The sequence below is a fragment of the Coffea arabica genome, chromosome 5e (genome assembly GCF_036785885.1).
Source record: "Coffea arabica cultivar ET-39 chromosome 5e, Coffea Arabica ET-39 HiFi, whole genome shotgun sequence".
In the NCBI taxonomy this organism is placed as follows: Eukaryota; Viridiplantae; Streptophyta; class Magnoliopsida; order Gentianales; family Rubiaceae; genus Coffea; species Coffea arabica.
In genome coordinates this window covers 24,695,656-24,709,514 of record NC_092318.1, presented here as the reverse complement: position 1 = coordinate 24,709,514, position 13,859 = coordinate 24,695,656, and the positions used below count along the sequence as shown (strand labels likewise).

The window sequence follows — 13,859 nt, the reverse complement described above, 5'->3', positions numbered from 1 at the left end:
ACTACAACTTTCATGTTTTAACCTAAGCCTGATTCAGCCTCTAACATGCCCAAATAAATCCGGTCAGAACAGGGCAAATGCAAACCCTAAACCTGGAATTTCGTATCAAACCAGAAATTTTCCGCAACCAATTTCAACTAACATATACAAGCTTCATTTTACACCATTACTAGCCATCATACCATGATCAAACCATGATCCTCATACAAAACAGAAAAATAACAAGAATAAATCAAAATTCATCAAACCTTCACTTCCAACCATAAACAAACCATAATCATACCATATGTCATCATATTAAACCACTAAAGCCACCAATTGAACATTAGCAAAGCTAAAGGGAAAGATTCTTAACAACTCACCTTATAATCTCAAGACAACAAGCAACTTAGCACCTTTGTTTCTCAAACCACTTCACCACTCACCTTAATCCTACCAAGAGAAAGGTTTTTATGGAGCAAATCAAAGTTTTAGCGGTTGGTTTGTGAGATCAAGGCAAGAAATTGAAGAAAGAAGTTGGAGGTTTCTTTCTTTTCTCTCCCTAAGGAGTTCGGCCAAGAGAGCTTCAAATGAAGAAATAAAATGGCCAAAATTAGCTTTAAGATGGTAAAAATATCTTGGCCAAAAGTCCAAGGGTGAATTGAATGGTGACACTTGTCACCTTTTAGCTTAAAGCTTTTCTTTTTGTCTCTCTAATACAAATCTCTTAGCACCTTGGAAAATAATATCACTTAATACAAACCTCCAACAAGTTGTCAAAAATATATTGCATTTACCGCATTAGCGGGTCCCACGTCCATAATACACTTCAAACTTAACGTGGACTAACTTGTATCAAAGAAATGATTTGAAAATTATATTCCTTTATAAAAATGTATAGAAAATTAATATCTTGAAGAAAGGTACAAAATTATAAACAAGGAAACAAAATAATGTCTAGAAAATATATAAAAATTTTCGGGTTCTCACACTCATTCTTTTGGGGCGTCACAGACACCAAATACTCACCTGTGTTATTCGGCTGCAAACTACTCGAGCGACTGACGTTTTTGAAATGAGAACTGACCCTTTTAATAAAAATTTTAAAATGAGACTGACTCAAACGAGGAATTTAAAAATCGGGACTGACCCGAAGCAGGAAATTTAAAATCGGGACTGACCCGAAACAGGAATTTAAAATCGGGACTAATCCGAGACAGGAAACTTAAAACCGGGACTGACCCGAAACAGAAAATTTAAAATCGGGACTGACCCGAAATAGGAAATTTAAAATCGGGACTGACCCGAACAGGAAATTTGAAATCGGGACTGACCCGAAACAGGAAATTTAAAATCGGGACTGACTCGAACAGAAAATTTAAAATCGGGACTGACCCGAACAGGAAACTTAAAATCGGGACTGACCCGAAACAGGAAATTTAAAATCGGGACTGATCCGAGCAGGAAATTTAAAATTGGGACTGACCCGAACAGGAAACTTAAAATCGGGACTGACCCAAAACAGAAAATTTACAATCGGGACTGACCCGAACAAGAAATTTAAAATCGGGACTGACCCGAAACAAGAAACTTAAAATCGGGACTGACCCGAACAAAAAATTTAAAATCGGGACTGACCCGAAACAGGAAATTTAAAATCGGGACTGATCCGAGCAGGAAATTTAAAATCGGGACTGACCCGAACAAGAAACTTAAAATCAACAGGAAACTTAAAATCGGGAAATTCCAGTATACTTACCTTTCATCTGTGCATGAAAATTTCTGCAAAAGAGAAAGAACAAAGAAATTGCCGCCATCATTTGATCCGTTTTCCTTTGAGAATCGTGTAAACATGAGTTTTTTCTCCTTTTTCTTTTCCTTCTTCGCCAACTCTTGCTGCGGCATCCGATTGAGTTGGATTTCTCACTCCAAAATTTTTCGATTTTCAAACTGACCAGGTGTGCGTTTTGCCGTATTGTGAAATCTGTGTAGTTGGCTTTGCTGAATTTCAACCATTTCCAAAAGATGACTGAATCCAAGCATGCTTCGAATAAACCATGGGGATTGTCATTCACCAATATTCAAAGATTAAAAATGGTGTAAGCAAGGTAATTTCATATGTCATGCAGAAATGAATATGCAAAAGAATGCAAAACACAACCAACTGTGCTTAAGCCTACAAAATGCCATGAAGGCAAGCAATTGGGAAAAAATGATCTTCATAAGAATGTATTTGCCAAAGGGTATTTTTTACAAAGTGACACAGCTTTTGGCCAATGGATGTCATATTCGAATCTCTAGATATCTTTGTTCTCGAATTCAACATTGATAGAAGTATTACAAGACGAAGAGAAATCCGAATGAACCAAGTCACCAGCTATTTCTCCTCATGCTTATTTGTTGCACGAACCCTACCTTGGCGCCCTTTCAGGTTTTCACCAAGGTTACTCCCACCCCCTTTTGTTTTGTTTTTCTTTTCTTTTCTTTTCCTCTTGTTTTTTTTCTTTTTTTTTTTGAGGTGCCCTTTCGGGTTTTCACCTAAGGAACAACGGACAATCTCGACCATGATCGACTCAAGAATGTTAGTTGAAGATTGATAGCATCAGTAAAATGCGCTTCCCTTATAAGCTTAGGCGAAGGCATTGTGGACATCACTTGCCAGTTGATTAGCAAACTTCCTAATAGAAATACAGCAAGTGACGAAAGGTAGGACTTTGGGCTTTTGTAATGAGGTTAGGTGGGGTGTTTTCAAGAAAGTTGAGGTTTGAAAGCAAAATTTTTATTTTTTTTTAAAGAAAAGTGTGAAATAACCTGAAATTGCATCATTTTGAAAGCATCTTCAATTTTGAACGAAACTGAGGAAATTTGCCCCAGTTTGATTGGGATTTTCTCTCTTTGCATTTTTCATTGCATTTTCCTCACTTTTGCATTTTTCTTTTGAAAACTAAATTTGCCCCAGTATGGGGTTCTTTCTTCTTTTTCTTTTCCATCTCTCTTTCAAAATAAATTTGCCTTAGTGTGGGGTTTTTCTTTTCTCTCTGATCATCTATTTTCAAAATAAAATTGCCCCCAGTATGGGGCTTTTCTTTTCATTTTCCTCTTTCGGATCATCTTTCTTTCAAAATAAATTTGCCCCAGTATGGGGTTTGCAATTCTCAGGGGCTGTCAAACGAAAATTATTGTACTGATAGCTCAAAGGGGATGACTAGGGATGAAATATTTTGATTGGAAAGGAAGACGGCCTGACTTTTGTCTCGTCACTTGCGTGACTTCTAAAAGAAATTTGCATAATCAAATAAAGAACTTCTTACACATGTCTGAGTTGATAAGTTGAGGGAATGCCTGTCCATCCATCTCTGCCAAAATGAGTGCTTCGCCAAGTAACACCTTTTGAATAATGAATGGCCCTTGTCAATTTGGAGCAAATTTGCCTTTGGCCTCATCCTGTACTGGCAAAATTCGTTTTTGCACTTTGTCGCCTTCCTCAAATGTACGCAAATGGACTTTCTTGTTGTAGGCCCGGGCCATGCGTTTTTGGTAACATTGGCCATGACAAATAGCATTAAGCCGTTTTTCATCAATCAAGGACAGTTTGTTCATAACGCTGCTTTATCCAATCAGCCTCTTCCAACTTGGTCTCCATTAGAATACACAATGAAGGGATTTCGACCTCGGCATGTAGCACAGCTTCCATTCCATACATGAGCGAGTAGGGGGTTGCCCCAGTTGATGTTCGGATAGAAGTCCGATATGCCATTAGTGCATAAGGGAGCTTTTCATGCCAATCACGGTGCCTTTCAGTCATTTTACGGATGATCTTCTTCAAATTCTTGTTTGCGGCCTCCACGGCTCCGTTCATTTGCGGTCTATAGATGGCAGAGTTGCGATGTTTGATTTTGAACTGTTCGCATAGCCCGTCCACCACATCATTGTTGAGATTCTTGGCATTGTCTGTAATCAATGTTTCTGGCACCCCAAATCGGCATATGATGTGATCTCTTAAGAAATTCGCCACCACCTTCATTGTCACGTGCTTGAATGATTCCGCTTCGACCCATTTGGTGAAGTATTCAATTGCCACCAATATAAATCGATGCCCATTTGAAGCAGGAGGGTCAATTGTGCCAATCACATCCATACCCCATATTGAACAGGGCCATGGAGCAATCATGCTATGCAATTCGGTGGGAGGAGCACGTATAACATCGCCATGCATTTGACATTTAATACATCTCCGGACAAAGTCCATGCAATCACGTTTCATAGTGAGCCAAAAATACCCGGTTTTCATGATTTTCTTTGCTAATAAATACCCATTCATGTGAGGTCCGCAAACACCGCTATGCACCTCTTGCATCATGTATTGAGCTTCATCTTCATCGATGCACCTTAAGAGGTTCAAATCTGAGCATCTTTTGTATAATACCTCTCCATTTAGGAAGAACTTCGAGGCCATTCTGCGCAGGAAACCCTTGTCATTTGCAGTAGTTTCTGGAGGGTAAGAGCCGGTTCTGATGAACTCCTTAATATCATTGTACCAAGGGCTATTGCCAGAAGATTTGTCTATGACCCAACAATGAGCAGGCTTGTCTTGTAGTTGAATCCGAATAGGCTCAATTTCTAATTCGTCCGGATATTGTATCATAGAAGATAAGATGGCCAAGGCATCGGCAAATACATTTCGGGTTCGTGGGAGATGTCTGAATTCCAAACTTTGAAATTGTCTAGCCAATTTGAGCAAATTAGAGTGGTATGGCAGAATCTTTGAATCTTTGGTTATCCATTGTTTCAACGTTTGGTGCACGAGTAAATCTGAATCACTGAAGGCTATTAACTCTTTAACTTCCATTTCCAAAGCCATTTTAAGACCAAAAATACATGCTTCATACTCGGCCATATTGTTTGTGCAGGCAAATTGCAATTTAGCGGCTCCAGGATAATGCTTCCCTTCCGGAGATACAAGGACGGCTCCGATTCCAACTCCAAAAGAATTAGCTGCACCATCGAAAAACAATCTCCATTCAGGGCACCGCTCGCTCATATCTTCTACGGTACCAACAAATAAAATCTTTTCATCAGGGAAATATGTATGGAGCAGTTGATAATTATCGTCCTTTGGATTTTCTGCCAAATGATCGACTATAGCTTGTCCCTTGACGGACTTTTGCAAAGTGAAAACAATATCAAATTCTAAAAGAATTATTTGCCATTTAGCAAGACGTCCAGTTGGCATTGATTTCTCCAAGAGGTATTTCAAGGGATCAGAGCGGGAGATGAGATAGGTGGTGTGACTTAATAGGTAGTGCCTTAATTTTTGAGCTGCCCAGGCCAATGCACAGTAGCTTTTCTCAATAAATGAATAATTAGCCTCATACTGCATGAATTTCTTGCTAAGATAGTAGATGGCTTGTTCTTTCCTTCCAGAGTCATCGTGCTGCCCCAGAACACACCTTACTACTCCGTCGAGCACAGATAAGTACATGATCAAAGGCCGGCCCGATTTGGGTGGCACTAGGACCGGAGGCTGCAGCAAATAATCTTTAATCTTGTCAAAAGCTTGTTGGCACTCCTCATTCCAATGCAACGGCACATTCTTTTTTAACAACTTGAACAGTGGCTCGCACGTCGCGGTTATTTGGGCAATGAATTTCCCAATGAAATTAATCTTCCCCAAATAACTTTTCACATCTTTCTGCGTTTTTGGCACTGGCATGTCTCGAATTGCCTTGATCTTTACTGGGTCTATCTCTATGCCCTTTTTGCTAACAACGAATCCTAACAATTTACCAGCTGGTGCTCCAAAGGCGCACTTTGCAGGATTTAACTTCAAATTGTACTTTCGCAACCTTTCAAACAACTTCCTTAAATCAATCAAATGGTCTTCTGCTTTCTTGGACTTGATTATAATGTCATCCACGCAGACCTCCATCTCCTTGTGGATCATATCGTGAAACAAAGTAGTCATGGTCCTTTGATAAGTAGCTCCGGCATTCTTTAAACCAAACGGCATTACTCGATAGCAAAAGGTGCCCCAATGGGTGATAAAAGCAGACTTTTCTCTATCCTCCTCAGCCATTAAGATCTGATGATATCCAGTAAAACAATCACAAAAAGATTCAATTTCATGTCCGGCAGTGTTTGTCTAGAATGATATAGATATTTGGCAAAGGAAAGTCATCTTTAGGACTGGCTTTATTAAGGTCCCTATAATCAACACAGACTCACACTTCTCCATTTTTCTTTGGAACAGGGACTGGATTCGAGAGCCAAACAGGGTAATGGGATACAATGATAATATTAGTCTTAAGCTGCTTTTCAATTTGCTCTTTTATTTTGAGGCTCATATCTGGTTTGAATTTACGGGGTTTTTGCTTCACTGGTGGAAAAATTGGGTTTGTGGGTAATCTGTGCACCACTACATCAGTCGAAATGCCATTCATATCGTCATAAGACCATGCAAACACATCTTGAAACATAGACAAAAATTCGATCATCTCCTCCTTCTGCTTTTTGTTCAGATGAATGCTGATTTGTATCTCCTTAACCTCAATCTCAGTGCCAATGTTAACAACTTCTGTTTCTTCTAGGTTCGGTTTAGATTTCTCCTCATATTGTTCAAGATCTTTTGAAAAAGAATCAAATACTTCCTCACTATCACTCTCGCTTTGAAATTCGGATTCCATAACTTCCAAGTCGTGAGTGATATAGAGATTGTCATCATCAGATTCCAGAACAGTGATATCCAAAGGGTCAAATAATTTTATTTTTGGCCATCTGAAAGAATTAAGAAATTCGAGACAGTAAGCAAATAAACACATAAACGAACAACATGATAAAAACAAACCATGCACTTTCATAAAAACTTCAGATCAAAGCAGAAACAAGCTAAGAGCATAATTGCAAAAGATGCTTTCATTGAACTAGTTACATATGCAAGAAAAAGTTTTCATGAACTCTAGTAAACGACAACCCCCTTTAGATTTACCGAAATTCCTTTCGTACGGGGTGGTACTCGGCAGTCCAATTGTGTATAGCTCCTTCGGGGATGTTTGGAAATTCTGCATCATCTGATGGACCATCTTCGGATATTGCTCCCACAAACAACTGAATCAGGCTTGTCTCCACTTCGTCAATTAGACTAAACTCAGATGTAATCACTTCAGCTGGCCTTGGAAAGGTATAGCGTAGTGGCGGAATGTCTAAAGCACCTTGCTTGCCTTCTTTTTCTGCCCTTTTGCGTGCTTTCATCTCTTGTATATCTCCGGCAGTCGGGCGAAATCCTAACCCAAAAAGGTCCCTCTTTTCGATAAGTTCCACTGGCTTCAGGATGCCTTGCAGATTGCGGCCCAATCCCTTATCAAATTTGTATCCTCCGTGAATCATCTCCTTGGCCATCATAACACTGGCCGCTGGCAAAACTATTTCATCTTTTGAAACCTCACTTGTTATCCAACTCACGGAGACAATGTCGGCTGTATGGTAGGAAGACACTGAAGCATTTCGGTTACTGTCCTCTTTTGACTCGGAATCAGCGATCACAATGCAATCTTCTTCAGCAAAAATGGTTATCAGCTGGTCATTCACTACAAATTTCAATACTTGATGCAAGGAAAAGGGCACAGTGCCAGAGCTATGAATCCATGGCCGCCCGAGTAAAACATTATAGACACTAGGAAAGTGCATAACTTGGCAGGCTATCTGAAATTGAGCAGGCCCCATTTTGACCACCAAATTTACTTCTCCTATGGACTCCCTTTGGGCTCCATCGAATCCTCGGACTACGGTCTCTGAGGGTCTTAATTTGACATCTTGCAGCCCTAACTTCACCAAAGTGCTCCAGGGACAAATATTGAGGGCAGACCCATTGTCAATCAGTACTTTAGGCAACATTTTCCCATTGCACCTCATAGCTACATATAAGGCTTTGTTATGACCAGTTCCTTCCGCAGGCAGCTCTTCATCAGAGAAAGTGATTTGCTTGGAAGTCAGTACATTCCCAACTATGTGCGAGAAATTGTCGACCGAAATATCCTTAGGAATCCGAGCTTTAGTCAAAACTTCAAATAACGCATCCCTGTGCAAGTCAGAGGAAAAAAACAAGTCTAATATGGAAATTTGGGCAGGCATTTTGTTCAGCTGTTCGATCACATTGTACTAACTTCTTTTAAGCCTCTTGAGAAAATCCCATGCTTTTTTTTCAGCCACTGCGGGTTTTGGAGTCGGCTCATGGTTGCTTAGTTTGATTGGGGCGCTGGCAGTGGATGAACTTGCAATCTTTCCTGACCTCGTAACAGCAGACACTTCTTCCTTCAAAATTTGTTTACCCCCGATTTGCAAAACGGGCTCACTATAATTCCACGGCACTTGCCGTAAACTTAAAACCGACACTTGTTCTGGGAATTCAATTACCACAGGTTCTAAGGCCTCACTTTCAGATAGAGTTAGGTCTAGAATGAAGGGCCTTTTGTCTTCCTCATACGATGCTTCGTCTATCACAAAAGGTTGATCCATTATCCCAAACACTTCTGTTTCATTTGACATGCTTCGGACAAGCTCTTCAAATTCCTTATCATCCATAATAACTCCGACAGTATCAGTGTGTTCTGGCAAATGATTCTTGCTCACATTCGGTCCTTGCTCTTCTCTTTTCCTAATCACAATTTCCCCTGCTTCGAGCATGTCTTGAACTTTATGTTTTAGGAGTTGACAATTGGCAGTGGAGTGACTAGGTGCTCCTGAATGATAAGCACAAGTAGCCTGTGGATTATACCCAGCAGGCATGCCATAAGGGTAAGTTGGAGGGGGAATCACACCTATTTTACCGGCATCCTTTAATTGCTCATACAACTGATCCAAAGGCCTGCCTAGGTTGGTGAACGTTCGGGTACGATTTTGATTGTAGGTTTCAGTGGGTTGGGGATAGTTATAGGTGGGTTTATTTGGTGGGGGAAATCTTGGATTGTAAGTAGGACGTGGACGAGTTTGTTAAAAATTTGGTTGAGATATTTGAAAAGGGGCCGTAGGCGGGTTGGCATAATTTGGGTGAGGTCGGGGTAGGAGATATTGGTATTGTAGACAGGGTGAGGACTTGGATAGTAAGGATAAGGTGGTGAATATGTTGGTTTGTGTTGAAATCTGGGTCTTGGTGTAGGGTTTTGATCCCAGATGAAGGCAGCTTCCCCCTCTTTCTTCTTAAATGGTGTCTTTTTCACATTGCTCCCTTGTCCTTGCAAAGCTTCCAACTGCGATTTGAGGGCAGAGACATTAACGATTTTCCCAACTCTTACAAAGTCGTCGTACTCTTCAAGCTTATTGACAATAGCGGCAAACGAGCATCCAGTCATGCGGAAAATTTCGTCAAAGTACGGCGGATCATGTGCTTTAATGAAAGTGCGGATAATTTCCTCCTCAGTCATTGGTGGCTCTACCTTTGCAGCTATTTTCCTCCATCTCTTAGCGTAGGTTTTGTGGTCCTCAAAGGGTTTTCTCTTTGTTCCTTCCAACGTGGTTCGTGTCGGAGCCAGCTCACAGTTGTACTCGTACTGCCTCACAAAAGCATTGGACAAGTCAAGCCAGGTCTTTACTTCCTCGGGTTTTAAGTTGGAATACCAATCGAGTGCATCCCCCTCCAGACTTTCTGGGAACAGCCTTAGAGGTAGATTCTCATCATCGATGGGCCTTCCCAACTTGTTAGCAAACAGACGGAGGTGCGTTTTGGGATTGCCAGTTCCGTCGTACTTGTTAAACTTTGGGGTCTTGAACCCCACAGGCAATTGGACATTTGGGAAGAGACAAAGTTCATCATAGTCCAACACTCTTTGCTTGTTTAACCCTTGACTTTTCCTCATAAATTCGTCAAAACGGTCTAAGCGCTTAAGCAATTTCATATCAACAGGAGCAGAAGATTCTCCTATCTCTGGTTTAGCTTGGACAGTATGGTCTGGCAGTAAGGGCTCTGCGGTAGTGTGATAAAAAGCATGTGGTTCGGGGGGTACATTCGAAGCGACCTGGGGGTGTGGACCTCGCATGTGAGTAGGAAGAAATGAAGGATTAGGAGGGTAAGTGTATGGCAAATTCGTAGTGGCATAGGTGAAAGTTTCTTCGGGTGGAATAAGGAAGGATGGAGTAGAGGTTGTTTGAGTCGGAGGTATTCCAAATGGTTCTTGCTCAGGTTGTCTGACGGGTACAGGCTCGGGTTGAACTCCGCTGCTGATAAGCTCATCAATCAATTTCCTTTGGGCCGCCATCTCGGTAGTCATCTCACCAAACTTAGTAAGCATCTCGGTTAGCTGAACCCCTAAACTCGTAGTCTCAGGTTGAGCTGCAGTAGCAGACCTATCCGACGGTTCCGGTTGTGAACTCATGTTTACACGATTCCTCTGGGTTTGACTACGGGATCGTGTTATGATGGGGCTTCGACGAGAAGCTATGTTTAAATATTACCTGAAAATTTTGAAAGGAATCGCCTTTAGATTTAGCCCTTGCTCAGCTTTTCCAACAAAAAGTACAAAGAAAAGGAAAAAGACAAGAGTTAGTAAATATCCAAAAAAATCGGATGCATGTCCTATTAGGGGGCCCTTTTTGTGCCAAGGGTAGGCCTAGTATGATGCAACACCTTCAAAATGGGACCCGTGACACAAACCTGTTTTTGACAACAATCCTGTATGAATGCGAAGAAAGATCGATTTCATTGATAAACTTGCCAACATGTTTACATCATGTTACGAAGACGATTTCGTACAAGATTGTCAAAATTTCTGAGCCTATCTAATACAGAATCCCTAGTTTCTCTAGCATATGGAATTCTAATATGTTCAGCTTGATCATACAATTCTCCGTATTTCCTTTTCAGCTCTTGACACTTTTCTCGCTCATTTTCGTACAATTGCTTGTTTTGCTCCGCTATTCCCTTGTATGTTTCGACAGACTTACTTAACTGCAGAATTTTCTTGTCCTTTGCTTCGATAATGGCTTTCAACTTTTTCACCTCCTCGACTGGTTCATCTTGTTGTCCTTGTGCAACGGATCTTCTTACCCAGTCCTCCGTATTATGGAGTCGTCAAACCCTTTTGCTGGAGTTCCGGGACGTAATTAAAACACTCGTCATCAGATAATGTCACTATAGACACCAAATTTTTAAATAATTTTTATTCTATTTTTATTTTTGTTTTTAGTGATAATTCTTATCTATTTTTATTTGTTAATTTCATGATTTTGGTTTTAGACCTTTAGCATTTGTATAGCATTTTAGATTATTATTATTATCTATTATTTTATTTTAGTTTTTATTTTTATTTTGTATTCATTTTGGCCCTTTTAGCTGTTTATTTTTATTGTAAGACTTTTAGCATAAAATTTGTCAAAAGAGAAAATTATTCATAAAAAATATGTTTTATTTATTTTTACTGTTTATTAATTGAAAAAAGAGGAAAAATCATTAATCAATAAAAAAAAAATCTTAGCATTTTGATTTCATCTTTTGTTCCTAGTTTTGTTCATTTCATTCAAGTTTTTACTCATTAAAAAAAAATGAAAATGACGAAAAATGAAAAAAAAGAAAAGAGGCAGGCTCACGGACCATGAGAATCATAACATCAAAACCCTTCCTCATTTTTTCTACAAAACGCAGATACGCAAAAAAAAAAAAAAAAATTCAGCTCCATTGTTGGATTCATTTTTTCCTCCTCCGTCTGATGAGCTAAACAGAAAAACACTTGGCATGATCCAAGGTTTATCAGAAACCATGAGGATCTAAGGTTGTAAATAATGCAATAGAATGGAGTTTATTCCTGGACCTTAGATGCTAGGTTTCGGTGATAAGGTTCTATATAAAAGCTGGGAAAGTGAGAGACTTCAAAGGGAAAAAAAACGGAACGAGAGGGAGTGTTCTGTGAGGGCGGAAAAGAAAAACAGCGGAGGAAAGCGGTCTGGGGGGAAAAAGAGAGAAACCGAGAGAGAGCTAGGAGAAAGGATCGGGTAGAGAAACAGGAGCAAGTGAGGAAGCTCGGCTGAAAAAAAAGAAACTAGAGAAAGAGGGACTGAGTGAGAACTTCAAAGGCTACCGAGGGGGGAGGAGCGAGAAAGCTAAGGAAAAATCTGGGAGGAAGTAGTGAAACCAGACAAAGAAGAGAAGAAATCCAGAGGCCAGAATTTCAAGCCCGCGTTTCTTCACCGAAGTCTGCAAAATTCATCCTTTTCGATCCCTGTTGGGGCATATTCAATCTCTTACGGGTTCCTGCTGCAGATTCAAGTCCTAGAGCAATTGAAATAGGTAATTTTCAATCTTTTCTCTGTTCGCTTTAAGATTTGGGCTACAAAGTCAGCTTTGTACATCTGACCAAGCTGCCTGTTTCTTGTTTGTTGTTTTGTTGTTGATGGAACTATCATGGCTATAATTCTTTGGTCTGGGAATGTCCGGTCAGAATTCTTTTTTCAAGAAAAATGGAGTCTTGCTCAAATCTGTTCATGAAATCTAGGGGCTTTGCTTTTTCTCTTGTCTGCTTTTTGTGCCTTTATGATGGCCTGGCATGATATTTTTTCCTTTTCACAGTGATCTTGTGAGAACCCGTAATTTGCATTTTCTAGGTTTTCGCATTTTTCATGGCTTGTTTTCTGCATTTTTGTGATTAGGAAAAAAATTTCTAGATATTGTTAAGGAGCAGATATAGTTTTTAGATGATTTTTCTAGTATCGAATAGGTTTTGAGAAATTAAGAGCGTATACTGGATGTGGGACCCACTAGTGCGAAAAGTTCGGAAAAATTCGGCCAACTAGGTTAAGTTTTGAATACTGGAATTAAATTACCGGGTGTTATGAGATATTTAGAGGTTGCCAAGTGGATAGGTGTGAGAGAGACAAAAGTTAGGCAAACCATTAATGCAAGTGACATGTGTCACTTAGAGATTAAATTCTACTTTTGACTTACTATTCATGCTTTTACCATTTTACCAAAATAACTCAAAAATTTGACCCAAAAATTCCCACAAATATCAAGCTCATAGTCGGCCCTCATTAGAGAGAAAAGAAAAGAAAAGCTCTTCCAAAATTTGATCCAAACTTGCTCAATCTTCCACTCCTACCGTTTAATTCTGGTTTTGCTCCACAAAACTCCTCCACTTGGTGATTTTAAAGTGATTGGTGAAGTTGTTTGAAAAGCTAAGGTGACCAATAGCTCTCTCTCTCTTGTTTTAAAGGTAAGTTGTGAAGAACCACCCTCCTCCTTTAATTGATGCTTAAATCATGCTTAGTGGTTGTATGAGATGCAAATTTATGGGTTATTTCTTGATTTGTGATTGAAATGATGAAGTTTTATTATTTTTGGGGATTTTTCTGTTTTACTATAAGCATGATTGTGTGGCTATCTATGATGATTGGAAATGGTCTATATTGACTCTAGGAGGTGGGAAAAGTGATTAATTGCAACCAATTTCTGTTTTGGAAGAAAATTGAAAAAACCTAGGGTTCTTAAGGGAGCATTCTGTCCGAATTTTTAGGTCCTAGATAGAGGCCGAATTGGCCTTATCTCAAAACATGAAAGTTGTAGCTAATAACATTTTAAAGGTTTCTACAAAATTTCAAGTCAATCGGAGTTGTGTGGAATGAGAAAAGTCGAAATTACTATTGCTGTTCTTGTTTTACCCGAATGTAAGAATTGCGCCTGTAATTGGTTGTTTTGGTCAGGATTTCTTCCGAATTGGTTGTTGAGGTCTTCTGATGAAATGTAACCCTGTTTCTTAGCTTTCATCTGGTTTTGAAATTTCTTGATTTGGAATTGGATAACCTGATTTATGATGTTTCCGTTAGAATGCATTTTGTGAATCTGTTTTTCCGGTTCTGGTGTAGTTTATTGCATGTTTGACCTAGTTACCCTCGAAACTGGA

At 39.7% G+C, this 13,859-nt stretch overlaps 1 protein-coding gene across 1 annotated transcript; it reads right to left on the bottom strand.

The window, feature by feature from the left end:
* Window positions 1-3,556: 3,556 nt before the first annotated feature.
* LOC140006931 (uncharacterized) lies at window positions 3,557-10,007 on the bottom strand. The gene is made up of 5 exons (XM_072049606.1): window positions 9,509-10,007; window positions 8,264-8,792; window positions 6,982-8,053; window positions 5,666-6,061; window positions 3,557-5,503 (listed from the first exon to the last, which is right to left on the bottom strand). Exons 1-5 carry the CDS (start codon window positions 10,005-10,007, stop codon window positions 3,557-3,559), a joined length of 4,443 nt encoding a protein of 1,480 aa, XP_071905707.1.
* Window positions 10,008-13,859: the final 3,852 nt, after the last annotated feature.

Excerpts from the sequence above, each read along its gene's own strand:
- LOC140006931 (XM_072049606.1), bottom strand. The coding sequence starts at position 10,007 with ATGCGAGGTCCACACCCCCAGGTCGCTTCGAATGTACCCCCCGAACCA. Across the intron at positions 6,062-6,981 it reads GGACTGCCGAGTACCACCCC|ATCTTAATGGCTGAGGAGGA; the intron begins GTACGAAAGGAA and ends GGATATCATCAG. Across the intron at positions 5,504-5,665 it reads TGCCAAAAACGCAGAAAGAT|CCTCCGGTCCTAGTGCCACC; the intron begins GTGAAAAGTTAT and ends TATTTGCTGCAG.